Below are 24,927 nucleotides of genomic sequence, written 5' to 3' on the forward strand. Positions count from 1 at the left end.
GTGTTTTTTAAAGTAAAGTTGATTGCACAAACTCTGTTAATACAGTGATGCACCAAGACTTGGGGTGTTGGGCTCTCATTTAGAGAAGGTGTATTAGAGTGACACGATAAAACTCAGCTGTAACAGTTTGGCAGACAGAATAACGATCTTTTAATGGACCAAAGACTGGAAATTCTGGTATTTTATTCCAGTGTGACTTATAACACCTCTGGTTATTCAGTCAAATGCTACTTCTACACACTTTCTGTGAAAATACCGGCTATTCTACAGCAATGCTGTGTTTGGCTGTGGCAGGGTGGATGGGTTTATTTTCCCAGCCCTCGTAACTTTACAACAGCAGCTTAATTTGCCTGAAGTGGTAACGCAGTTTGAATTCTCCAGTGTGAATGCACTGAGAGCTGAACATCCAAAGCAGTCTGCCTACAGAATACATACTACACAAACCTCAACCTAGTCAATCATGACCTAAATTTATATTGCATGATGACCGCAGCTCCCAGTTCTAGAATGACCCGGGGTGGTGGTGAATGTAACAGTGAATAAACACTTAATGTGTACTGACAGAGCATAAACTGATAAAGTACTCGGTACTGAAGTGAGTTCTGTGCTTTTTGTGTATTGCTCTTGCAGAAAAAAGAAACAGGCACCACTTGAGCAGAATTTCCACTTTCCAGACTTGAATAGGTATTTGTGAACCGCAGTTTACTACACAAGCTCAGAATACAAATAGTTTCCATTGAGTTCTAACCTAAAGAACTGCCATTAAACTTCTTTCTATAACTAGAAATGGCTCCACAATTACCATGTCAAATACACTTTTATCTTTCAAGGCAATCTCCAATAGTCTTTACTTGGATTCAGAAACTTCATGTCACTAGAGAACATGGGAGCTCTGCACATTGCCAAAATCCTCTTCAGTGTCGCTAGCTGTTGCTAAACTATGGAAGGTGTGGCTGATGGCATCCTCCTTACAAGAAACTGCTCCAAAGAATAAGGAATGAAACTGGAAAATGCAATGTTTATAGAAGTAAGAAACCACATGATGCAGATTTTGGAGGTTAATTATTTCTGAAGCTTTTGCAACTTTAAAATCTTTACAGTGTCTCCTAGTAAAATACACCTGCCACTTGCAAATATTTCCAGCATTACAGTTAAATGTGGTAGTGGTGTTCTTTTGCCAGCTGTGCTGCTGTGAAAGCCAGTTCCGCTGAAACACCACGTGCAGAACTGAGTATCAACATGCAGTAACCCCCAGGCTACACGGAGCGTTCTGCTAAATACTAGCTGAGGTATTCCACTGTAAATAAAATTTGGAGTCTCCTTACCTTCTGATAATGAGACTCTCTTGCCTCTCCTCCCAGCATTGCATGGCCCTCTGTCTCAGTCAAGGCTGTTCCTTCCATGCCTGTCACCTCTCTCATCATGACTCTGGGAATACTTTTGATCTCCTGTTTTGCCAGAAGACTTGGAGGTTTCACGGGCTCTGTGTTTGGTGCGATTCCATCCCACGGTGGCTTTCTGGAAGTAACTGCTTCTGCATTGCTGTCTTTATCCATGGAATTTGTCCCAGATTTACCCATACTGGTCTTCGAGCTGGATTGGGGAGAGCAGGTCAGGTTAGTAACTGGCTTTTATGTCTTTTTGTTAGAATGTCTTTATTTTCTGTTAATGAAAAGCATCATGGCTTTTGAACAGGTTCTTAACAAGTATCTTCCCTTCCTGTCCTACTGCAACAGAACCCTGCAGAGATAAAGGACAGCAGAAGCTAGCACGGAGTGCTTGCTGTTGCACCAAGTTCTGTTGCTGTACGTGATGTCAGCATGTTCCTAAACTTGGTCTAGTTCACAGTTTTCCTATGAACAAAGACTCCAGGATCTGTACAATGCTTACCAATACCCTGCAAGAATGAGCAGATCGCTTCCTCTCCATCTTAAATCTGACTTGGCTGGAAGATGTTAAATTTCAATTTTTCATCCTCTGAAGGCAGTCTGCCTCCCTCACCCACCCCTGATGCCCACTGTCACCTCTCCTGTCGCTGTGAAAAGTCGGAAGGCTGCTGGGAAGCTGTCTCCTTTTCAACATCAGACAAGGTAGCCAAAATGAAGCTGCCTTCCAGCACCATATCTTCAATGCTGAAAGCAATTGGTCTAAACACAAATATTCAGAGACTAAGAGACGGCATGTATAATGACACATACTGTAGGAAAAAATACAGCTCATGCAATTCTATACATAAAGATTAAAAAGTGCCTCTGTGAAAAGCTGAAAATCTAATATATTTGCTGCTGAAGAATATGAGATGGCTCCCTGTTACAGATTTAAATGCACTGAGTAAACACTATACAATATTATACTTAGTCAAATTATAGTTTCAAATATGTAACTTAAAATTATATTTTAAACAGAAAATATATTGTTTCTTTAGACTACTAAATAAAATAATTGCATGCATTAGACTGAGAACCTGAAGCATCCAGGTAACTTCTATGTAGGTGCTCGTTAGTGGGCATGGCTAGCTTAGTAATGCTGGTGCCTATGCTAAACACTTTATGCATAATAACAAACTACTTAACCCTGTATCGCAGATTAGAAATGCAGCTTTTGGTATGAAATGAAAATCTATTTTACTGTTCCAGTTAAATATTCATTGAGTAACCTGCAGACAAAAACTGACTGTAGAGTTGTAACTGCAGTAGTTCTAGTTGGGTATGTTCCAAAACATACTTTCCAGATACGTCAAAATGGATTGAGACAGGAACACTGGTAGCTTCTGAAAATGCTAGTAGTCCCTGAAAAGAAGGGGTAGGTGGTTAAGTGCTGTTTTAAAAACAGAAGATCAATATTAGAATATAGGTTTATCCCAGCTGTTGTTTAGTGGCAAAAAGAGGGTAAAAGTCTACTGCTTCTAGAATATGTTTCTTGCCTTCCCTGCCTGAAGCTTTGCCAAAGGAGCTTCTGCATGGAGAACTTCTGTAGCCATGGTGCTCTCTCCAGTACGGTTATAGTGTGTCTGCCCAGCACTGAAACTACATTTTTGTTGTTTTAAAAATGTTTCGCTTGCTTTTCAAATGCAACTGTGAGGGAGTCCACAGTGTCCTGAAGATCCTGGTTTTCAAAGCTAATCCTCAACCAGCTGATGAAACATTGCGGCTGGTCAGGAGGCCTGGTGGAACACTTCCCAAGGCCATTCTGCGTTGTCCTGAGCAAGTCAGGCAAATTAATGGGAAATGTTTTATTTTCAAGACAAATTCTTACTTTACCCTCAATTCTTTAAGGCAAAACGTCACTTCAGAATCTACTCCTACTTGAAAGTAGTCAAATTCATCTGGATTTAGTTGTATTTCAGTAAGCATCGTCTTCGAAAAATCTGTTTAAAATAACAAGCAAGGCAAGGACTCAAAGGAGTGAAGTTTGAAGTCAACAAAATTATGATTATAACCATGAGGATTTACATCAGCATTGTTTGAACAAATAATTGTATTTTATAGTGACTAACAGTAATAAATGTTTAGCTTATCTAAATTTATTTCATAATTAAGTAAAATAAAATCCTCTATTTATTTACAGTATATTATGTAGATTTAAATGGCTTTTAACAGAATCTATTTTATGTTCCACTGTGTAATCTAACCTGATACCTGCTGTCATTCTTGCAAAGCTGCTTTGTCGACAGGCGTTCATCACAAATAGTATTACCGGCTGCTTATTGTTGCATAGATAGGAAGACCAAAATGCCTCATGACTTTAACAGATTAATCATAATTGCTGACAATCATCAGAGGACAATGAAGGTAGACTTAGGGTCTTTGTTTTAAATTATAATCTTTTCCTGATACGTAAGTGGCAACAGGAAATAGGCTTTTCAGTTTCAGGTGTTCTATTGTCGCTTGTTATCATTAGATTAGTCCATAGTTGTTATTGGGTATGTGAGAAAAAAGCAAGAGGGTACTTCCATGATGCGTTATGGTCTCAAGAGGCATTCAGAAAAATTCTACAGCAGCTTAAACAGTACACACCTATCCAGTTCTCTTCCAAAGCCAGGCTGCTAACAAAGTATTACAAACTGTTCCAGTCTTCTGTTTCTCTGCTCAAGAGGTTTTTTTGCCTCTCAGCCTTCAACAAGGCCCCACTGTCAGTTCAAATGTACTCTTGTAAACCTCCTTAAAACTCTAGAAATACATACTTGTAACAAACACATCTGCCAGCTTCTGCAAGGCAGAGCCTACCGCATGCAAATGAAAACAAGTCTAGGCAGAAGGTGTAATTTATTTCTTTGAAAATTAAACCTGAATGTGGAAAAACCCAAGCCATCACCAGATGATATGTTCAAAGAACACGTTTTGTTTCAGGGCATACAGAACATTTGCTGCAGGCAGTATACTGCATCACATGCTATACAACAAGAACAATGCTTTGTAATTCCTCCTTTTTCTCCTTGACTGTTTGTATTTTTGGTATCTCATTAATTTTTTACCTCCTATTTTCTTCACTTTCTTTCTTACAATAACACTTGTATGTTTCTAAAATAACAAAATTTGTCATTCAAAATGTAATCTTTTTAGTGTCTTTATTTTCAGTAGTTTCTTCCCCATTTTGCTCCAGTCAGTTTCCACCACTTAATCCTTCTTGCTCTCCACTGTTTTAGCCTGTTCTTAGCACAATCCCCACCCCTACGCTCTAGGCAGTCATCTTTTTCTAGGTCATTATCCTCAGCTTTGGTCACAAGCAAGCATGAAAAGCATCCCTTTATTATATGATATACAAGAACCTATACTTCAGAAACACAATTGTATCTTTAAAATTAGTTTGAGTCACACACCAAGAATCTAGATTGTTCTCCATCTCAGATGGAGATCTGAAAATGGCAGCATGTAGCGTAACAGTGTTAGGCCAGCTAACACACTGTATTGCCCTTATACTAAAATACACTCCGTAATGATATCAATTCTATAATTATGGTGTTCAGATTTAACTCCTTTTTAAAACATAAAATTACCTCCTTTTTCCTGTCTGTTGCCATGCTTCTGCTCTTGCAGCACAGTAATTACCTCTGTTTAAGCCTACAGCAAGTGGCATAATTTATTTCAATTGGCTGCTGAGTCTGGTATCTGCCACTGATACCAGGAAAATGTTATTAAAAACATACTTTCTAAAATATATTAAAATAAGAGGGTGGCAGTATGACTTAAAAATCTCTCTATATATGTTCCCTCTCTTAAAAATCTCATTCAGCCATAAAATGCAATCTCTGTTTATGTTGCAATAGTTATTGTTCCTTTAGTTCACCCGCTTTGAAGTCCCAATATTGTTCATATTTTGCATTTCCTTACCAGTGTCTTCCTCGGTGTAACTCTTGAAACAAACTTTCATTGGAGTAACTGATAAGGTTACTTCTTCTTGACTGGTCGGAAAGTGAATCATTACATCAGCCAGCAGCCTACAAAATGTCATTCAACATCAAAATAATTTTACCTGCCACAAATTACTAGCTAGCATTTGTTACTCACATTAGAAATTAAAATTGTTACTTGGCAATATTGTTTGAAAAACTGCCTTTGAAAAGCGCACCCCTTAAAGTCAGCTATATCCTTTTAATTGATTTGTATAGTAATAGGTACATAAGAAATCTAAGAATACAACCAGTAATTACAAAAGAAAATTTGTTTATATTTAATGCCTGTGTATGCTGCCAAATCAGTCTTACACATATATACATTGCTGCTACTTTTCTTTATGTATATATCACATTTCTGAGCAAACCTCGGTATTCTACACTCTTTCTTCCAAAGCTTGCAGTTTTAGAAATTGCATAATCTTTTTCTAAACACAAGACTTAGTATCTATACAGTGATACCTTTAAACACCTTTAATGCTTTAATGGTTGATTATTGTGACAAGAGGTCCTGTGCACAAGAAACACTTTTAATAGAAATGCTGTCAGGAAAAGCACAGTCTAACTGTTCTTCGCCTTTGCTTGCAATGACAAGCCAAATCTTGCATTCTTCCAGGAGCTGCTTTTCAAAGCAGAACATTGCCTTATTGCATTAAAAAAATTGTACTTTTACCACCGGACTCTTCGCCTATAAAATTAAAGCAGTACTTTATTTGTCATTGGCAGAAGTTGCTCAAAAGTGTGAATTCAAATTATACATTTCACACTTTTCAAGGTTAGACTGAATAGGATTAATGGCAGAGTGATCTCTTAAGTTGTAAAGTGAAAAATCAAGCACTAGGATACAGGATTTAGGAATTTGCCATTTTTTACTGTGCCCTAATAAGATTTTCACTATGTTAATGACTATGAGAGCAGTATTGCTGCCTGTATGATTGTTGGGTTTTTTTTTTCTCCTTAGAAAAAATATTTTTGTATTCATTACCTGGAGTGGACTTTAAGTATGTTTGGACACATGTGCTTTGCAAAAACAGCCTGCAACGGATCACATTCTTGACACATCAGATTATACGTTTTTACAACACCTAAGTATAAAGGATATGAACAAAAATCAATGCTGGTCTGTAATTTTAAATGTTTTTTCAGTATTAACTGTTCTTTCAGGAAATCTCAATGGAGAAAGTAACCAAGCAACTTAGTCTAGCTATGTGGAAATAACTCACCCACAAATAGAAAACTGAATTAACCTGCCTTCTAAGACTTCCTTCATCCTATTAGTTATGCCCCTCCAGCATCTGAGTTTTTTAAGAATCCACAAGAAATAAGTGAACAGCAACAAGTGCAACAAATGCAGGGGAAAAAAAGGCTTCAATATTTAACTGGTATAACAATATAAATGGTGGTGGAATACAAAAGGCAAACCCTACAGATCTCAATGTGCTTCTAGATAAGCATGAGCTAAGAGAGCTTAATTGTCTTGAGACTTAATTCAATATATCATCTTAGTAATACAAGCTAGATTTTTAATAAGATAATTCATTGCCTATTACACAGCACAGCTCAGCAAGCTATGTTGATAGATGATGGTTCTTTATGAGTTTGACAAAGACTAATACCGATGAATATACCTGGTGTTCTGCTGGACTAAGGATGTCAGACCTGTTACCGTGTTGAAGAACTGCAAGTATTAGAAGTAGAAAGACCCAGTAAATCCTCTAGTTCAAACACCTGCCAAAACAGGATTTCCCTCCCTTTCCATAATGTGGGGGTTTTTTTTCAGAATTTACTCCAGCCTAATTCTAAATGTTGTAAGCATTAGGCTGACAATTAATACATATCATGTAGTAACTACTGAAGTGAAGAACATTCATCTGATAAAGCCTGTTATAACTTCATTTTAACAAGGTGATGCACATGATAAATATAAATTATGATGTGAAGAGGCTGAAAGTGTTTGGCGTAATAGTGTTTGGTATAATATTCAATCGCTAACATTCAGTTAATTACACTAAATATTGTGTTGCCCTACTGTTTTTAACTGCTTCAGTTTCTGTAAAGTCACTTCACGTGTAACCTACCGTATTTGCAGAGGAGCTGAAAAGTTACGTGATGATCATTAATATTTGTATAAATGCTGCATTTCTCTACATTCCTTTCCAGCACATTTACACATCTAAATACAGGAAGAACTGACTGTAAAAAAAGTAAAATAAAAACCAGTGCAGAAGTTACTCACCAAGCAGTTTTGCAATATTATTTCCCTAGTTTCGTACAGTTTATCTCAAGCTCCTGCTTTTATGGCTTCCCCAAACTGCTTTGTAAGCAGACACTGAGGCAGCCGATACTGATCCTTGCCATCCTCACCCGCTATTCCAATACATGGCCAACAGATCTGTTTGCTAAACAACTGGTCAAAGCTCTCCTGGCTCATACTGTTTTTGAAAGCTACAGGAGAAACACTCCAGAGGCATAAATGTGGTATTCCTTCACACCAAGATTTAGCTGGTTCAGACTTTGGGAACCGCAGGGCACAGCTCAGGAGGTAAAACTTCTAAACATAATTAAATACTAATGCTCCCTTTTGCGGAATTGCTCCGAAGCGCTTGAGTTTAGAGCCATCCACATGCCTCTATGAGCCTCCCCTTATAATTTCATTTGGAAATCGGGCTAATTTGCTGCTTACAAAGCTGTGCATAACAATCCATTAAAATGTACCTTAATTATCAATTTACATGGGAGGGATAACTGTTTTTCCTTCTGACATGGTTGAGACACAGCTGTCCAGCAGTAATGTTGAAAAAACATAGATGAGAAGAAGACATATGCATATGCTGACCTTGAAGAATTCACTGATCTTAATGCAAGCTGAAAATATAAGTAAAATAATTTACTAACTCAAAACTATTTCATACCAAACCTTTAACAAAAAAGCCATCTTTGTGCTTTAGTACGATATCTAAACCACAAAACCTTTAAATATGTACCTCTCAATTATAGATGCGTTATGGATACAATCGTGTTCAAACTTAGCACCTTCATTATTAGTGGTCAGAAGTCACTGGTATAATACAGGCATAGGAATCCAATCTATGGACATTTAAATGGCCCTGAAGTGTGAGTTACCCAAACACTTACAGCTCAGCTTGCATTTGAGGCATTTGGAGGACTGGACTTTATTCTAAAACAATCTTCCTGTACACCCATCCACATGATAGGTACAAATGAGGAAAGACACTACTAGCACCTCAAAAATTCTTCAGGTATGAAAAGAAATTATCTCCACTTCTGATTTTCCAGCCTCCCAGCAAGTTATGGAGAGCTGATTGCTTTTAACTAAGAAACCTCTAGAGAAAACCCTAATTCTGCTGGAAATGGTGTTTGATTAATCAGAGGCGTATTAATGGATGCATTCTTCCTGTTGAGTCATACCATCACAAAAACATGTTGTTTAGAGGCAGCTTCTGATGTGGTACAAAACATAAACCTTTTGACCCATGACAACAGAAGTAAACTGCTTGGTATTAATCCAGATGTCCTGGACAAGCTTCAGCTTGGGTAACAAAAAACCAAATAATACTAGGGGCAGAGTAGGAATGAATCTTCCATAATGTAATCTGCATAATTACAATTAAAGAAAATATGGCATTTGTCCATATGGAAAGTGGAGGAAGCTGAGAGAAAACGTAGCTCAGACTGAAGGGTACCTGTAGGAAAACAACACAATATCCAACAACATAAATACTATGCTTCTGAGAAAGATTTTCAAATTACAATAAATCAAATTCACTTACACCTTTTTCTATGGGGTCAAACGAAAACTCATCACTAATACGTGCTATGGCATGTATTGCTCTTCCAAACACTATCAGGGAAAGAAAACAGTGCAATATGCAAAGTTAAAAAAAAAAGTTATACTGTATTTTCTCCAGAATAATTTAAGAGGAAACATTACAAATTTCCTACATGTTTCAAAGAAAACCGATGGTATGGTAGAAAACATATACTCTTTCCTTTTTAGTAGCACAAACACCTTGATGTTTCCAAAAGCTGCCTCCAACAAGGCGCACCTCAAATGTCATCTGTCCCTTTGCAGCAACTGGCATGACCTATGTCACTACGAATTAATTCAATCTAATTGGACAAAACACCACCGAGGTTAGAAATTACATTTTGTAGATGGCAACAAGTTTGTGCAAGCAGTAAGTGGTTGGGCATCTGTAAAGATGTAGCCCTAAGAAACACAGAAGAAATCAGCAGTGGGACTCAAAACTTGCCTCTGCCCACCCTGGCACTGGCAGCACAGCACTTTGCGTGAAACGCTGCGCACAGGAGGTTTAGTTGGGCCTCTGGAAGTGTAACGGCGTGCACGAGGAGGCACCCAGCTAAGCAATGGCTTCTCCACCAGTAAGTACCACAAATCCAGGCCTCTGCTCTCTAACCTGAACAATTTTCAGAGCCTGCATGTTGCCCCACAAAAATGCTTTTTTCCTTCTGGGGATGAGGAAAAGGCAGCTCCTCAGCTCTGCTGTGACCGCAGCAGGGCTGCCCGCAGCTCCCAGTGCTTCGTGTCCCACTCTGCACAGCCTGAAAGCCCCCACGAGGAAGCCTGCTGAGGGCAGTGCCAGGGACCCCAGGGTGCCAGCAGGCCAGTTACACATCCCCATGACCGCAGGCCCTGCTGAGAACCCACTCTGGAGCGCCTGTTTCTTCCACACACCCCTCTCTGTCCCAGGCTTTCTGCCTCCCCTGGGGCCACGGGTACCTCTGAGATGAGCCCCCGCAATGACACACTTCATGACCGGCTGCCAAGCCCCCGCCTCCACCGCGCCCTTCCCCTCACACGACTGCAAAAAAGGCGGGAACTCCCCCCCCTCTGCGGGCCAAGCGCTCTTCAGAGACCCGGATGTCACTGGAGGTGGGGAATGGCTGCGGAGAAACGCGTTTCGGGCTAGCTTGGCCCTTCGGAGGCGCCGTAGCGGGGTGGTTGGCGCTGGCCTGGCTTCCGGGAGGAGCCGCAGAGGCTGGTGTGAGGGAGCGCGGCGTTGAGCAGGATGGTGAGCGGCGGGGCCGCCACGTCCCCCACCCCCGGGCCCCTCACCCCGCGGCTCGCCCCGCCGCGCCGGAGGGCGTTAGGCTCGTTTTCCTCCGGCCGCAGCCCGTCGGGCCTGGTGGGCGCGGGGCCCCCGCGGTGCGGCGGGAGGGCGATCCGCGGCCGACGGCCGTGCTGAACGTGCGCTCGGGGAACGTTTACTGTCAGTCGCCGCCCAAAAATCCGCCTAATACCGAGCTGAGGTAGAGGGAGGGGCGGGAGGGGAGCGCGGAGAGGAGGTGAGGGCCCGCCGGCGGTGAGGAGGCCGTGCTGAGGGGCTGTCAGCGGCGGGAGAGCTGCCGGGGCCGCGCGAAGGAGCCGGTTTTTTTAATATATATATTTATTTAGTTAGTTATTTAGTTATTTTTAACGCTTCTCTCATAACATCAACAATCCATTAATTATTATTTGCCTATTCATTTGGCTATATTTTCTTTTCTGTTGCTTTCTTTTGTTTAACATTGATCATGTTTCGCCCTGTTTTTCATTCCCCCCTGTCTGCAATCAACTTCTCCATTCCAATAAGGCTGGGCACAGAGTAAGTTTACTCCTCTTGGCTGTTGCTAACACCGGTGGTAAGGGCTTGTTAATGTTACTAGATTATATGAACGTCAGACGGTACAAATGAATTAGGGGCTGCTGTCCAAGCCACGCTCAGGATTTGCACCTAAATTCCTACTAAAATCCAGATGTTGTAACATTCTTTGCCACTATTTTACATTGCAGATACCTGTGATTATTAAACACACTTCAGTGCTTTTAATTGTTGTTACTGTAGCTTGCCGAGCTTTTCTTTTAATGGGAGCTCGGACGTGATTTGGGGGAAAATATGGGGCTTGCCAGTTTGCCAGCAAAGGAAGTGATCTTGGTTGAAAGCACACACTCTGCTGACTTCAGTGGGGTTATCTGTTTTAAGTGGCAGGATAATTTTATTAAGCCTTAAATACATAACTAGTGTTGCATGTAAGCCCCTTAAGTGTCATTAAGAGAATCTATCTATTGCCACTTTAATAATCAGAATCGCTTGCTACCCATTTTTTACTTGCATTGAGGTGTATCATCTCTAGACTGATGCTAGTAAGGGTATTTTTCACTGGGAACTCTTGAAAGACCATCAGAAATGTGTCTTTTTTCCCCTCTCCTGGCTTAGTTTTAAAATGGTAGCTCCTTGATTAAAAAACTCTTGTATTGCTTTACTGATACTTTCAAGCATCTGTTTTCCAAAGATGCATGGCTTTGATGATGGCACTGAGATGTTCTTAATCTAAAAAAACCCAAAACCCAACCAACCAAAGAACCCCACCCCCCAAAAAACAAACAAAAACCCCACCCAAGTTGCCTCTGCCTTTTTTGATGACTGTTAGCATGAAGATAGCTGCACAGCCTAAAAATTTAAAAAGCAACTATTAAAAAAGGTAATTTTTTAGCATAGTCACTACTGCTTTTATATATATCTGTCTGGGCCGTGTCTTTTACAAACACATTTGATGGCTGTCATTTTAGGAACTGTCTTACTAACAAAGCATTATGGTTGGAAGATAAACTGTCTCTTTTTTAAAATGGAGCTATTAATCAAGTTAACAGGGATGACTGTCTCTAGATCCAGTGTTTTTACAGTGTAGTGGCATAACATCCCATGCTTTATAGAGCTTTTCCTGCCCTTTTTGCATAATTAATTTATTGCTGTGTTGCTCACATTAATTATTTCTTTATTTGCAGATTTAAAGCCTGTGATATTAAACTACAGTCTTACTTCATCTGAATCATTAATTTTGAAGCCCCTGTTAAATTTATTTTCTCCTTGCATCTATTGTACTGAAATTAAATAGAACTGGTAATAGAACCACTGTGCAGTAGTCTGGCTTATCTTCTCTGCAGTGCCCCCCCCGCCCCCCTTTTAATTATTTTTGTTGGTTTTTTTTTTAAACTGTTAATATTATGCTGTTGTTCAGTGGTTCCTACAATACAGACCCTGAACAAGCTTCCTATTCTGGTCAGCTATTAACACGTGTTGCAAATGTGCTGCTTTTTCTTTTTTTTTTTTTTTTTTTTTTTAATAAGGAAGAAAACAGTTAATTAAAGTAGAAACAAACTTGGATGAAGAGTTTTAAAGGGAAATGGCCACAGTTTAGCCAGGTCTGTGCTTGAGAACATGTACTAGAGATGTCCTATGTTTGGGGTTTTTTTTGGATGTTTAAGGAGAAAAAAAAAAAGTGGGATAGTTTATGGTAGTTCCCAAAAATGTGTAAAATACATCAAGTAATAATGCATTTCTGTTGTTAGACCTTGCAATGGCTTTCAGCAACAAAATGAAAAAAATAAATCTGTAGACTGTTCTGTTTTTAAGGCCCTCCTCTGGATAATGCTCTATGTTAGGAAGGGCCCTTGTTTTCCCTCAATATGGCAATATTCCATCACCATTTCATTCTTATTTTAGTAGCTTTTACATCAAAATGCAAAGTTATGAAACTGAAGAAAACATTGCAATGCTTTCTGTTGCCTAATTATTCTTGTCTTAATAAGTATCTGTAACGATCTTTCTTTCCTGTCCTGACACCTGATAAGTTGGTGTTAGTATTAGGAGATCTTCACATTCCACATCGATGCAACAGCCTCCCAGCCAAATTCAAAAAACTGCTGGTTCCGGGAAAGATCCAACACATCCTCTGCACAGGAAACCTCTGCACCAAGGACACTTATGACTACCTCAAGACTCTGGCTGGGGATGTTCATGTTGTCAGAGGGGACTTTGATGAGGTAGTGTCCTCTCTTGATAATGACGCTTTTTTGTGCATCTTTTACATAAAAGGCAACATTTGGGTTATTTGTAATTTAAGTAAAAGTGGGCAGACTGAGGTTATGTAGTACTAAGGTCACGTGAAAAGCAAACTGGGCAAAAAGAGTTGGGGTTACAATCAATAATGTGAATTGCACAGTAAGTTCTCATCTGTCATCAGTATGAATAAAAGTAATTTGCATACTTGGCTATGCCTAGGACTTCAGCAAACAGGACCTGCTGTTGTCAGATCTTTTAAGTCCCTTGCATCCTACCACACTGTCCACAGTGTTCATAAAAGCAGCTTTATAGCTCACATTTTGTAGTGGTAGGACAAATGACATTGAATATTTCCATAAGCTTTCCCCCTCTCTTCTTGGTGTTGCACGGAATTGTTTTTAAATATAAATCTGTACATCTGATCTCTGTGTGGTTTTTTTGTTTTTAGAACCTTAATTATCCTGAACAGAAAGTTGTAACTGTTGGACAGTTCAAAATTGGGTTGATTCATGGCCATCAGGTTATTCCTTGGGGTGACATGGCCAGCCTGGCACTGCTACAAAGGCAATTTGATGTGGACATCCTAATTTCAGGACATACACACAAATTTGAGGCATTTGAACATGAAAACAAGTTCTATATCAATCCAGGATCAGCTACAGGAGCCTATCATGCCTTAGAGAAGTAAGTGAAGTATGGGAAGTATCTGTGGGGATTTTCTTTTTGATAACAAAACTGAACTACAGAACTCATTATGAAGGTTAATGTTTGCATTCTAAAAGTTGGGGAGAGGAAGGGTTGATAGTACTTGCTAAATCTCCTTGACTGAAACAGATGTGAGTGAAATACTTAAAGCTTCAGATCTGATGTACTGTGCTTACAAAATCCACATCCATTTTTCTTAGAGTATTTCTGTTAAGTTGTGGCAAAACACTGCTAAGTTGATTATATATGCACAATTAATATCAACTTTTTCCTCTCTTTCCAGTAACATCATTCCTTCATTTGTGCTGATGGATATCCAGGCTTCTACAGTAGTTACATATGTCTATCAACTAATTGGAGATGATGTGAAAGTAGAAAGAATTGAGTACAAAAAATCTTAAAAATGTTTTTGCTTGTCTGGTGTTTTTACCATCTCCTTCTGAACTGCAAGTTACTACAATACTTGATTGCTAGTTTACAGTACTACATACACTTCCTTGCTAACAGCTTAACAATGTAGCTTATTGATAATAACTTTAAAACAACATTGTGTTTGCTTTTCTCTGTATCAATTGATTTGTAAAATACTCCATTAAAATGACTGTTTAAATACTGTTCCTTAATGTTGTAATAAACTCCACTTCATAGAAAAACTAAGCTTTATGAACTGTTGTTGGGAAACAATACAGCAGTTGTAGTTGATTTTAAAATGCCTGAGGCTCTGGTTTGGTGAATTACTTCTAAAGGATACTCATAAAGGGCTTGAACAAAAAGATTGAGGGCTCTGGGGCCATGTTACGTTTGCTTCAGAAGCCAGTTGATATTTAATTTTTTCAACATTCCCAATTAAGTTAAAAGATTAACATAGATTCTGAAAATATTATAATTAAATCATCATTTACAGTAGTAATTTCACTGTAGAAAGTTTAGCTTTAGTCTTTTTATAATCAAAGCAGTTTCAAATACCACTACGCTTTAATGAGGGATGGTCTCATTAAATCTATAAACAGTGAAGAGAGGCTTTCCTTTATTTATGGCTTATATCTGAACACTACATGTATAGGCGCTTTGCTCCCATGTACAGAGGTTTTAAATAATGTAATTCCATATGACATTTGTACTACTACTGAAGACTAAAACATTAGTTGTTCAAGAATACTGGACCTTTTGGCTCTCCTGTTCTCATGACTGCAGGGGACTGAATGTATTTTAACAGCTCCCACGTCTTGTGACTGCTAACTTTCCATTAAAAACAGAGTTTTATCTTGTCTCCTACAGAAGAACATTTACAATGGTGGCCTGTTTCCTCTGCAGATGTCGGCCTCTGTATTATGACTTTTTCCAGTGCAGTATCTGTACAAAAAGCTGGGGACTATTTGTCATGAAGGTTTGAGTTAAACTAATGTTTTCCATAGAACTTAAGGGATCAGCTAGAACCCTTACTTGTGTGTCATAAGCTGACTAAATAACTTATTTCTATTCAAAATAAACCTGCTTTACCTTAGAAGAAGACCAAGCATTTCAGCCTGGTATCTCGGGAACCTCTGGCTAACTGCTACTTCATGCAGTGAAACATACATCTATTGCTTTATCCTGCTGCAGATATACAGAAAGAACAAAGTTGAAAAGAAAACCTTAGCAAACGTTATTCAAGGAAGGTTAGTGACTGACTGGAAGATCAATTTACTGACAACTTCATAATTAAAAAAGGTTTCTAGAACACTGTAAGGCCAAAATTGACACGTAAGTCTGTTTATTTGTGCTTACTATAGTTAAAATTACAATTTGTCTACAAAGTGTATTTTACATGAAGTATACCACTTATTACAATTTTAAAAAAGTTTATCACGATTATGGAAGGTTATGTTTGTGTGAAAGAAATCTTAGAGCAATCTTGACAGCAGACTTACTTAAACATGGAGAAATACAGAAGTAAAGCAAATAAACTTCAATCCTTCCTAAAATCAAAGTGCTGAATATGAACATTACTGTTGAACAGAAACAGGGAATTCTGCTGTAAATCTAACTGCTTCAATGAGGATAGAGTATGGAGAAGAAACAGCCTAGAACAGTTAAAAAAACTTGAAAAGCTCAGGGTAGGTTTTGGTAAAAGAGCATTGAGGTTTTAGTTTAAATGTTCACTTCACTGGGATGAGCCTTCTCGATGCATGGCCCTCGTCTTGCCAGTAGAGGGAGAAAAGAAAAGGGTAAATCAAGACCTTATCGATGACAATTCTAGTACACAGGTCTCCTCTGGTCCATTCAGATACATCTGGAAGGTAAGATAATTTTAATAGGGCTTAGGAAGATGGGATATAATCTAAGACCTGTGAAAGTGCTTGAAAGTGTAAGGCTTAGCATGGCACAGATTTGGTGCAAGTAAAATGAATTATTTGAATTAATAAAGGTATATTTTATTATATACAATGTATTTTACTAAAATTAATTGGCTAACAAGTATTTTTGCTAGAAGTTGAGTGAAGTCTTAGTTTAGAAAAAAAGGAGAAAATACTGCACGTTATACAGAAGTGGTTTGTTTTACCTTCAGAAGATCAGATGATGGTGTATCTACCAAAATGGGATTTCCACATTTCTCTTGATATTCTTGAATTAGGGCTGTTGCATCATCAATGCTGTAGGAGGCAAAAGTTTATCAACTTTGTCAACAAGTTCTCTAAAAAGCCAAGTATTTAGACTACATACACTGAAGTATAAAAATAAGGTATGACCCTACATTTTTGAAGTCAGACAGGTTCTATCATTTCCTGGTAGAGGAAAACAAGCCTAGGATTTAACCTGTGGCTGTTTATAAACCCAATATATACTAGAATTTAAATGGTTATTTATTGGTTCCTGTCCCATTTTGACTGCAGGATAACTGGTAACAATGTGACTTGAAATACTGAGTATTTGGGGTCTGAAGTGAAAGTGCTGATTGAGAACTGCCCGGCAGTAGGTTCAGTGGCAAGAGCCTTTGTTTTACTTAAGTGGAACATAAGAGGTATTTCTAACTCTTGAAAAACAGAAGCAAACCCACTAATTCCTAAGTCTTGAGTACAGGCAGTTAATTTATTTTTTCAGAGTATTCTTATTGCTGAAGGTGTGACTCCATGATGCTGCTAAGCTGAATTCATCTGAAGGTAAGGCGAAGTGATTCAAAGCAAAAACATTTGTTTCTTCAGTCAGGTTACTTCTATTTTAACTGCATTTGATCTGCTTGCCAGTCGAGGCTCAACAAGCTGTTACTTTGGCTTGCATGACACTGTAAAACTCTACCCTAAGTATGCAAAGTGGTAAGGTAAGATTTTTATTTTATTTATTAACTTAGCAATCCTTTAAAAATTCTTGGAGACTAAGTACTAGCAAATCTCCAAGACTTCAAATAAATGAAAATAAAATAAAGGAGAGATTAAATTTCTGTAATTGTTATCATTCACGCATCACCTGTCTAACTAACTTACCAGTTCTTTTCGGCAAAATAATCCACCAGTTCTTTCACTCGGTGAGTATTCATCAGTTGTTGCTTCAACAGTGGAAAATACTTAGTTTTCAAGAATTTTTCATATTTCTTCTCATTTATGATACTGTCCAAAACTAAAGATCTAATCTGTAGATTTAAGATTTAGTAATGGAAAAGTATTAATATTTTAAAGATAAAAATTTTTACTTCTGAATGAAAAGAGCTCAGACTCCCATAAAGCAGGATTTTTTGAAAAAATTTTTTTTTAGTGCTGTGAAATGGCAGATTTTATGAAGACTAGTCTGAGATTCAGATAGGGCAATGAATTAAGAAACTTGCCCTTAGGAAGGCAGACCAAGGCAAGGCAGGAGAGAGTGCAGTTTCATAAACCCTTTAACCTTTTTGCTTAAAAGGTTTATTTAGGAAATTAAAGTAGCACTGCTGCAAACAATGCTGCCCTACAACTAGGGGCGGCCTATACCACAGCACTGTGTGTGTACATACAAGAAGTTTTCCAGTTGCATATCATTAATAAAAATGAAAAAATCCCTGCAAATGTTGCTATAGTTTAGAAGTGTGCATTATGTCAACTAATGCTTGGCAAGATCAGGAGAGAGAGAAAAAAAGGTTCTGTGTACACTTACATATCAAAAAAGTCTCCAAGTCAAAGGCAAGTGAAGTAAATTTTATTTACCTGAGAAGCAAATGCCACTACTTCTCCAGTGTTCATGTGTTCATCTATTTGTTGCAGCACAGTTTCTGTGTTACATGTCGATAAGAAACCCTTGCAAAAATAAATTACAAAACATTAATATTCTGTGAGCGATTAAAGTAGAAACTCTCCCTTCACAGCAAGTATTTGATTTATTCAGGAACAATTAATATTTTGAAATTCTAGGTACAAACATGAAATTATCAAACCAGGAACTGTACAGTTTGACTGAAAGAGTAGTACTCATTGCTTTTAACTCTCAATGGGTGTTTTGCTGTAGCTGTTACAGATTTGTTTGACTCATTGCCAGCAGACTGCATGTCTTACACTAATGCTGTAATTTGGGAAAATCTTTCTGAGCTTAACTTTAATGACTGGAAGTCTAAGAATTTAAGATGCCTTTACTAGTGCTAGTTTGCTCATGACAAATATAGGAACAGCCTATAATGCTTCATCTGGGAGAACAGTGCAGAGCATAAATTAATGGAAACAGATGAGATGAGAAAGGAAACTGTCAAGATACATGCATAGCAAGGATATGGCTTTAAGGCAAATGGTTTACAGCAGAAGCTGTAATGCATATCAAGCACCTTTCTAAGAAGTCAGGAGCTTTCCACTCAACACTTTTCTGAAGTAGGATTCAGTACTTACAATCTGCTGTGAAACTAGCCCACTAGTAGCTCCTCAGCAATTATATATGTTATCATCAACTTCACGCTGCCCGGGCAGGAATATGCTTATGGCTTGGATTTTATAGGTTTTTTCATGGGTTTTATGGGTGGGATCCCATAAAATAGCCGCAAAGTCATAAGACAAAGTCATATGATAAAGCTGCTGAGGATGACTTTAAGCTAGCTGGTTTTGCTTTTAAAAAAAAAAGCACAAAACAAGAGGCAGTGTTCACATGACCCCTTTCAGAAGGACAAATTCAGAGCAGCTTCAGCAGTAACATATTTAAATAAGCTGGAATTAAGTCACTATCTTTCACAGTTTCTGGTGAACATAACATGCTTAAAGATATTTCCCTTGCACAGATAGAACACAAAACTTATTATTTACCTGAATTTGCTGCTGTCGCTTCTCAGACTGAGGAATTAGCAACAGGCACCCCAAAGCAAAAGCTGGAAGGTCTAACTGTGCATATTGTTTAGCTATTCCAATGACATCCAAGTCAGCCAGAACTGGACACCTTCAGAAGAAGATTAGGAGTGAAGTTCTCAACTCTGATACGTGTAACTGGATGGCTTAATACTGTCAACAAAACTGCATTGAGATTCTTACGCCAGATAGAACAATACATTTTTTTACCTCATCTTATTTTCAGAAATGGCCAAGCTATGTGAGTGGAAGTTTCACAGAATACAAATGCATGACAATTTTCTAGCTTGGGGAAAAAACCCCAAAAAACTAACTCCAGTTTCTAAACACCCAAGGTCCTATTTTGAGGGGAAGTGTTGGCCAACCACCCAGAGTAATGCTTTGGTACATATGTATATGCATAGTAGTGTAGGCATGTTCTTCAGCTGGATCCCTTTCCAGTATTTCCTAACTTTTGGGTTGAGTCAGGCGCTTTGAGCTCAGATTCTTCTCTTGAGCAAGTCAGAGCATTGTGGTGAATAAGATAATGATTTCTTGTGCTTTTTTACATTGTAAAGGCAATGCAGAATGTGTTGGAACGTTAATACCATAGGTTAACCACATTTATAGATGTGCAGCTATTAGATTTTTGGCATGTCAGATTTATTCTTTGTAGGAAAACAAATTCTCTGTATCTTACACTGTGTTAATGTTTTAGGAAATGTGCTATATTTGGGGCTAAGAAAGGTATTAACTGGACTCTAGGGTTCACCATGAGTCCTTTAAAAAATGTCAGGACAGGAACAGATATCCCTCATAGGGACAGTGACTGGACAGATAAATTGGTTTTCAGCAGTCTGTGCTGCTGATTCTGAGCCCCAGTTCAGAGAGCAGTTCCCAGTAGAGTTTAAACAGCCAAGGTACAGACTTACAGCACATGTTGACAACAGTCTGCAGCCATGCACAAAATTTCTGTTTGGATATGTGCCCTGATCCTGTCCTTCCCACAGGAGGCAAAAGGTTCTTCCTCATGCCTCAGATTACCCAGTGTTCAGAGCTCCCTTGCATGTTCCAGGGCAGGTTGTTAGATGAGAAATTACAAACAGGCATTCCCACTCAAACTAATACAAATGTGGGATGTACTATCTACTTACTTGAGCAGAATCACAAAACACTCACAACATTCCTCTAACTGTTTAGGACTTGGTGGACATGAAGCTAAGAAATAAAGAAAACGTGATAAAGTAAATATATAAGCAAGTTACTATACAAGTACGATAGCTAGTAACAATCCTACCTGTGAGAAATGGTGACAGAACTATACTTCGCCAAGCTCGACTGAAGTTGGGAATCTGTTGACAACAAAGTCTTAAAGTAATAGCCAAACACAGTTGTAACTAAGCGTACTTGTAAACACACACAAACACCTTGACCCACCGTAGGTGGAAGAAGCCTGTCAATTTTCTTTTCTTTTTATCCTGGATGAGTTATTGCCTAACATTGCTTTCCTCATCTCATAGTCTAAGATTTAGCCATATTTTGACTGATGGCAAAATTATTCTGTCCAACTTTACAAAACCCTCCAAGTGCTTACTGAAGGAACCAAAAATGCAAAATATGCTATTTCAGTGATTAATAATGATGCTCATCTGCATATTGCATTGTCATCAAAATAATAATTCAAAAAGAGTATTTTCATGCATAACACTTCATGGCATAGATGGCTGCCATTCACACACACACACACAAACAAATAGGATGCTAAATTCCTGTTAAGTGAAGAAAAAAGATGAGAAGTCACAGAATATTTGCTTACCTCCCATAATGAATGAATCCCAGTAATTGCTAACAAAACTCTTCTTAGATATTGAATCTGAAAAAAATTTTTTCACAAAATGCTACAGTGTTTTTGAAGATTTGGTGATAATCTACAGAACTGCATCATGCTTGTTGTCTTGCCTACAGGATGTAAACTTACAATTCCTCAAGATACTCATGTTTCTTTGGGAGGAGTAACTGATGCATATGGAAATATGATTTATAGTTTAGTAAATTGAATTATCACAAGCAGCAGCAGCATATATGTGTCAGTAAATACCCAAGATTTCTGGTAGTCTTAATACAACTGGTGCTGAAAAGTTTATGATCCCAACTTCTTTGCTATTAGTACCTAAATCTCTTTAGATTAATACTAGGTTCAAGACCTGCCCCTGATAAAACCACATTACCATGTACATCTGTTACCTCCTTAGGCTGTAGCAACATTACATAAAGTTTGACAATCAGAAGTAATTAAGATTCTGAATGACAAAAATCAGGATTACTATCATAATAAAAAAAATTTAGGAGTAATATTTTTCTGTGTGTGTATAAGTATACACATATATGAACAGTTTGTGCATATGTGTGTATTTGCACACAAAAGTATGCATATTATGTTGTAAAATTATAAGATGAAGAAGTTTTTCAATTTATTATCATAGGATTTACTCTTGCCACCTGAAAGGCTTTGTGCCTTTAAAAAAAATAAAACTAGAACAATTTAAGATCAAAATTCTCAAGCAGTACTGCTAAAACACAAATTCATCAAAGCTTCATCAGTTCAGCATCTAAGAGCCCAAAGTAACCAAATAAATGATGAATAATTGTTCACAGTAAGTTTATAGTTTATGTATCTATCCCATTCTTTAGAAATCAGTGGATAAAAAAAAGCCTTTTTCTCACCTCGCTCCAGAACTTCATACTTAAAAATTGCTTACCATACTGAAACCAAGGAGCTTCTGTAGGAGGCCATTCCATAGTTGAGAATCATATACTTTGTATTCTAGGCTAAGTTCTGTCATCAGTCTAACAGCCTAAAGGAGGGCAAGCACACACTGTATTTTAATATACATTCATGATCATCAAATCTTTACTGCTTGCCAGTGTAATTTTAGATTTTTACAGCATTACCGGGACTTGCTTTAACTCCTGAAAGACCACAACCAAGCCACTTTCAGAATTATTTTACAGATGTGAGGAGAATTAAAACAAAACCAAAAAATCAACCTATACATGATAACACTTTATTTTCTAATTGTAGGAAGGCTAAAGCTTTTTTAATCTGTCACTTTCAAACTTTAGACTAGCATGTGTATAATTTCAACCAAAGAACAGATCACTTCCATTTTGTGGCTATATGTCAGAAGTATTACCATTGAAGCCTTAAGATAATAGCATACTTTTTTTGTCACATACTATTGCCTACCTGGAAATCTCATTTACCTGCCCTTGTCTTCAGTGTTAAGTTAGCTGCTTACAAAACATACTTGGTAACACAAAGCAATTGTCAAATTCCTAAGCAGAGTAAAACTTAAAATCTATCCCTGGCATATTAGGTAGGTAACTAACAGCTATTCTAAAGGTGTATTCTGTTAATATTTAATTAATATTAAAGTATGAGGTATGAATCCAAGCATCTTTTAAAAAAAAAAAAAAAAAAAAAAAGATCTTGCTTCCCAGACAAGAGACAAGGTATGGGTACACAAAGGTGGGCAAGTACCAGGGAATAATTATGTGATGGGCAGTAGTCAGCACATCAACAGGTTGGGTTTTTTTCGGTCACTCTGAAAGAGGAGAGTCTTTGGGGTAACTGCATATTCACTACTATTTTTAAATATAATCGTGAGTCGTGTATTCTAAGTACTGTATCATGAGTTGTGTATGAACAGGACGGAGTACACTGGAGCAACATCTGTTTAGATATGTATGTGGTATATAGAAAGGTGTACATTTCACACAATGTGTAACAAACAAACAAAAAATTATAACGGATTTTAAAAAAAACATACCGTGGGTTCATGGCTGTGATTCTTCCATAGCCCTTTAATCATTCCTTCCTTAGGACTCTTATGAAATGATTCATAAGTATATGTAATATTCAAGGTTTCAAACTCTGCCAGATAAATGCAGCATTTTAGAAAATACCTGCAAAAAAGTCCCCCCCAAAACCAGGAGTTAATGATATTTACAGTGATTACTACATTATAGTTCACATAATCAAGCTCAGGATAATATTGGAAAAGTATTCTTCTGTTGTTTAAAAAAAAAAAAAAAAATTACATAGACTGTACTTATGAAGGAGATCTTAATGAAGTAAAAAAACTTTCTGGTAATTGCTTAGGGAAACCTCATTCACCAGAATGATGGATGCCTTGGATCATCTCTAAAGATAAACCACTTACAATAACTCTTACAACTAAAATTTCATTCATGCACAGAGACTGCATATTTACAGAAACCCATATGTAGCTATTTGGTATGATGTACTCTGAAAACATCACTTTCAATTAAAAAGCCCCTAATTCCAGATTACCAGCATATGAACTATTCTAGATATTTTCTAGGCTAGTTAGTTCTACAGATATTTTCAATGAAACATTATTCTGCTGGGGTTTGGTTCCTTAGTTTTGCAGAGGACTATGTCTTTGCAAGATGACCAGTTCCAAACTGATGAACAAAACACTATATATATATGGGTAGGAGAAAATGCTTCAGTTGCTAGAGAAATAACTGCAACCTATGCAAAATGGAACAAAATATTTTCCACATGATGTCATATTACTTTCAGGTTTACAAATTAGGACTGTGATGTACTGGACTGCATTACAGTGAAGTTAAAAGATCTAATTATGCTCTTCAGAAATAGATTTTCAAAGCTCAAAAAACGATTAGTAAAAAAAAAAAAATTCTCCAAATATCATATATATTTTTCCAATGGCTGTTAAAGACCAACAAAACATCATTATTAAGGAACACCTCAAGGAAAAATCATCTTACTTTACTTTCTCAATGGGTTTCTTGAAGAGTGATTCCACAGTGTTGGTATCTGCCAAGTAGAGCAGACACTTAAGTGCTCTGCTCCTGTGAGCAAATGTCAGCTGAGTAACACCAATCGGCTGAGAGGGGGGAAAAAAACCCAACACAGTGAAAAAACACAACAATTGGCTGAACAAGTAGAAAGAGGGTTATATATGTCTCGTATGATCCCTTCTAAGATTTTTTGATTCATTTAGTGGAAATATAAGCTAAATAAGAGACTGATTCACATTCAGCTTTTATACTAACCAGCTGAAATATTTGTGAACTTCAAAGAACACTGCTAAACCAGGTGGTTTTCTAGATTTAAGACTATTAATGCAGGCAAGAAAAATATTTGTGATATATAGTATCAGAAACACATTTAGTAAGTGTGAAAGACTGAAGGTTAAGGTTCTGCTAAAATAATTTTACCACTCTGCTTTAATTCCACCCAAAGTGAGCCAACGTATTACACCAGCTTAAAGCACATTCTAGAAAACATTTAATGAAGTTATTTTTGGATAATATCAACACTAAATTTAGAAGACCCAGAGTTTAAGGGCTGCTCTTGACAGTCAATAGCAAAATTCAATGAACACCATAGTTTCACTCCAAAGGTCGGGGAGAGAAACATAGTTTATATACTGTATGAGCTCTATCAAAAACACAGATACATAGGCCTTAGGCTGAAACCCATACAGTTAAGCAGACAACACTTGATTTTAATAAGAGATAAAAATTTCATAAATAGCAAGCTAAAAATAAGAATTTAGAAACTTACAGATGTGGCAGACGTTGTAATTGCAAAAAGCATTCTTGAACTATAATCCATTGGCCGTGACTGAAGTAGATATATAACTCTGCAAAAATGCATTTT

The 24,927-nt window shown here is 37.7% G+C and overlaps 3 protein-coding genes across 5 annotated transcripts in view; 1 reads left to right on the forward strand and 2 right to left on the reverse strand.

Annotated features, from left to right (window-relative positions):
* Window positions 1-81: 81 nt before the first annotated feature.
* Window positions 82-10,201, reverse strand: RAD9B (RAD9 checkpoint clamp component B). The gene is made up of 11 exons (XM_049805184.1): window positions 10,155-10,201; window positions 9,184-9,254; window positions 8,108-8,257; window positions 7,471-7,585; window positions 6,378-6,477; window positions 5,331-5,437; window positions 3,261-3,367; window positions 2,725-2,789; window positions 2,025-2,147; window positions 1,326-1,593; window positions 82-1,003 (listed from the first exon to the last, which is right to left on the reverse strand). Exons 1-11 carry the CDS (start codon window positions 10,186-10,188, stop codon window positions 875-877), a joined length of 1,269 nt encoding a protein of 422 aa, XP_049661141.1. The 5' UTR covers window positions 10,189-10,201; the 3' UTR covers window positions 82-874.
* Window positions 10,202-10,309: 108 nt separating this feature from the next.
* Window positions 10,310-14,619, forward strand: VPS29 (VPS29 retromer complex component). Of its 3 annotated transcripts, none has more exons than XM_049804414.1 (5): window positions 10,359-10,446; window positions 12,543-12,617; window positions 13,047-13,238; window positions 13,706-13,941; window positions 14,246-14,619. In XM_049804414.1, the coding sequence occupies exons 2-5, from the start codon at window positions 12,579-12,581 to the stop codon at window positions 14,361-14,363; spliced, it is 585 nt and encodes a 194-aa protein (XP_049660371.1). In that variant the 5' UTR covers window positions 10,359-10,446; window positions 12,543-12,578; the 3' UTR covers window positions 14,364-14,619. The 3 variants fall into 3 exon arrangements, with proteins under 3 accessions (XP_049660373.1, XP_049660371.1, XP_049660372.1); XM_049804415.1 differs by lacking the exon at window positions 12,543-12,617 and adding an exon at window positions 11,008-11,019 and having other exon boundaries at window positions 10,367-10,446; XM_049804416.1 differs by lacking the exon at window positions 12,543-12,617 and having other exon boundaries at window positions 10,310-10,446.
* Window positions 14,620-15,226: 607 nt separating this feature from the next.
* Window positions 15,227-24,927, reverse strand: part of KNTC1 (kinetochore associated 1) — a 41,637-nt gene continuing 31,936 nt past the window's right edge. Inside the window, 13 exon segments of the mRNA XM_049804410.1 lie at window positions 15,227-16,197; window positions 16,199-16,234; window positions 16,505-16,595; window positions 17,424-17,569; window positions 18,117-18,206; window positions 19,194-19,323; window positions 20,366-20,429; window positions 20,509-20,563; window positions 21,028-21,084; window positions 21,971-22,066; window positions 23,042-23,177; window positions 24,030-24,148; window positions 24,832-24,910. Coding sequence (XP_049660367.1) covers window positions 16,183-16,197; window positions 16,199-16,234; window positions 16,505-16,595; window positions 17,424-17,569; window positions 18,117-18,206; window positions 19,194-19,323; window positions 20,366-20,429; window positions 20,509-20,563; window positions 21,028-21,084; window positions 21,971-22,066; window positions 23,042-23,177; window positions 24,030-24,148; window positions 24,832-24,910 — 1,114 coding nt within the window. The 3' untranslated portion in view covers window positions 15,227-16,182.

The sequence above is a fragment of the Accipiter gentilis genome, chromosome 7 (assembly GCF_929443795.1).
Source record: "Accipiter gentilis chromosome 7, bAccGen1.1, whole genome shotgun sequence".
In the NCBI taxonomy this organism is placed as follows: Eukaryota; Metazoa; Chordata; class Aves; order Accipitriformes; family Accipitridae; genus Astur; species Astur gentilis.

Excerpts from the sequence above, each read along its gene's own strand:
- RAD9B (XM_049805184.1), bottom strand. The coding sequence starts at position 10,188 with ATGAAGTGTGTCATTGCGGGGGCTCATCTCAGAG. Across the intron at positions 8,258-9,183 it reads TTGACCCCATAGAAAAAGGT|CTTGCATTAAGATCAGTGAA; the intron begins GTAAGTGAATTT and ends TTATATTTTCAG. Across the intron at positions 2,790-3,260 it reads TTTGCCTTAAAGAATTGAGG|GGACTACTAGCATTTTCAGA; the intron begins GTAAAGTAAGAA and ends CCTTCTTTTCAG.
- VPS29 (XM_049804414.1), top strand. The coding sequence starts at position 12,579 with ATGAAGAGTTTTAAAGGGAAATGGCCACAGTTTAGCCAG. Across the intron at positions 12,618-13,046 it reads AATGGCCACAGTTTAGCCAG|TTGGTGTTAGTATTAGGAGA; the intron begins GTCTGTGCTTGA and ends ACACCTGATAAG. Across the intron at positions 13,942-14,245 it reads GCCTATCATGCCTTAGAGAA|TAACATCATTCCTTCATTTG; the intron begins GTAAGTGAAGTA and ends CTCTCTTTCCAG.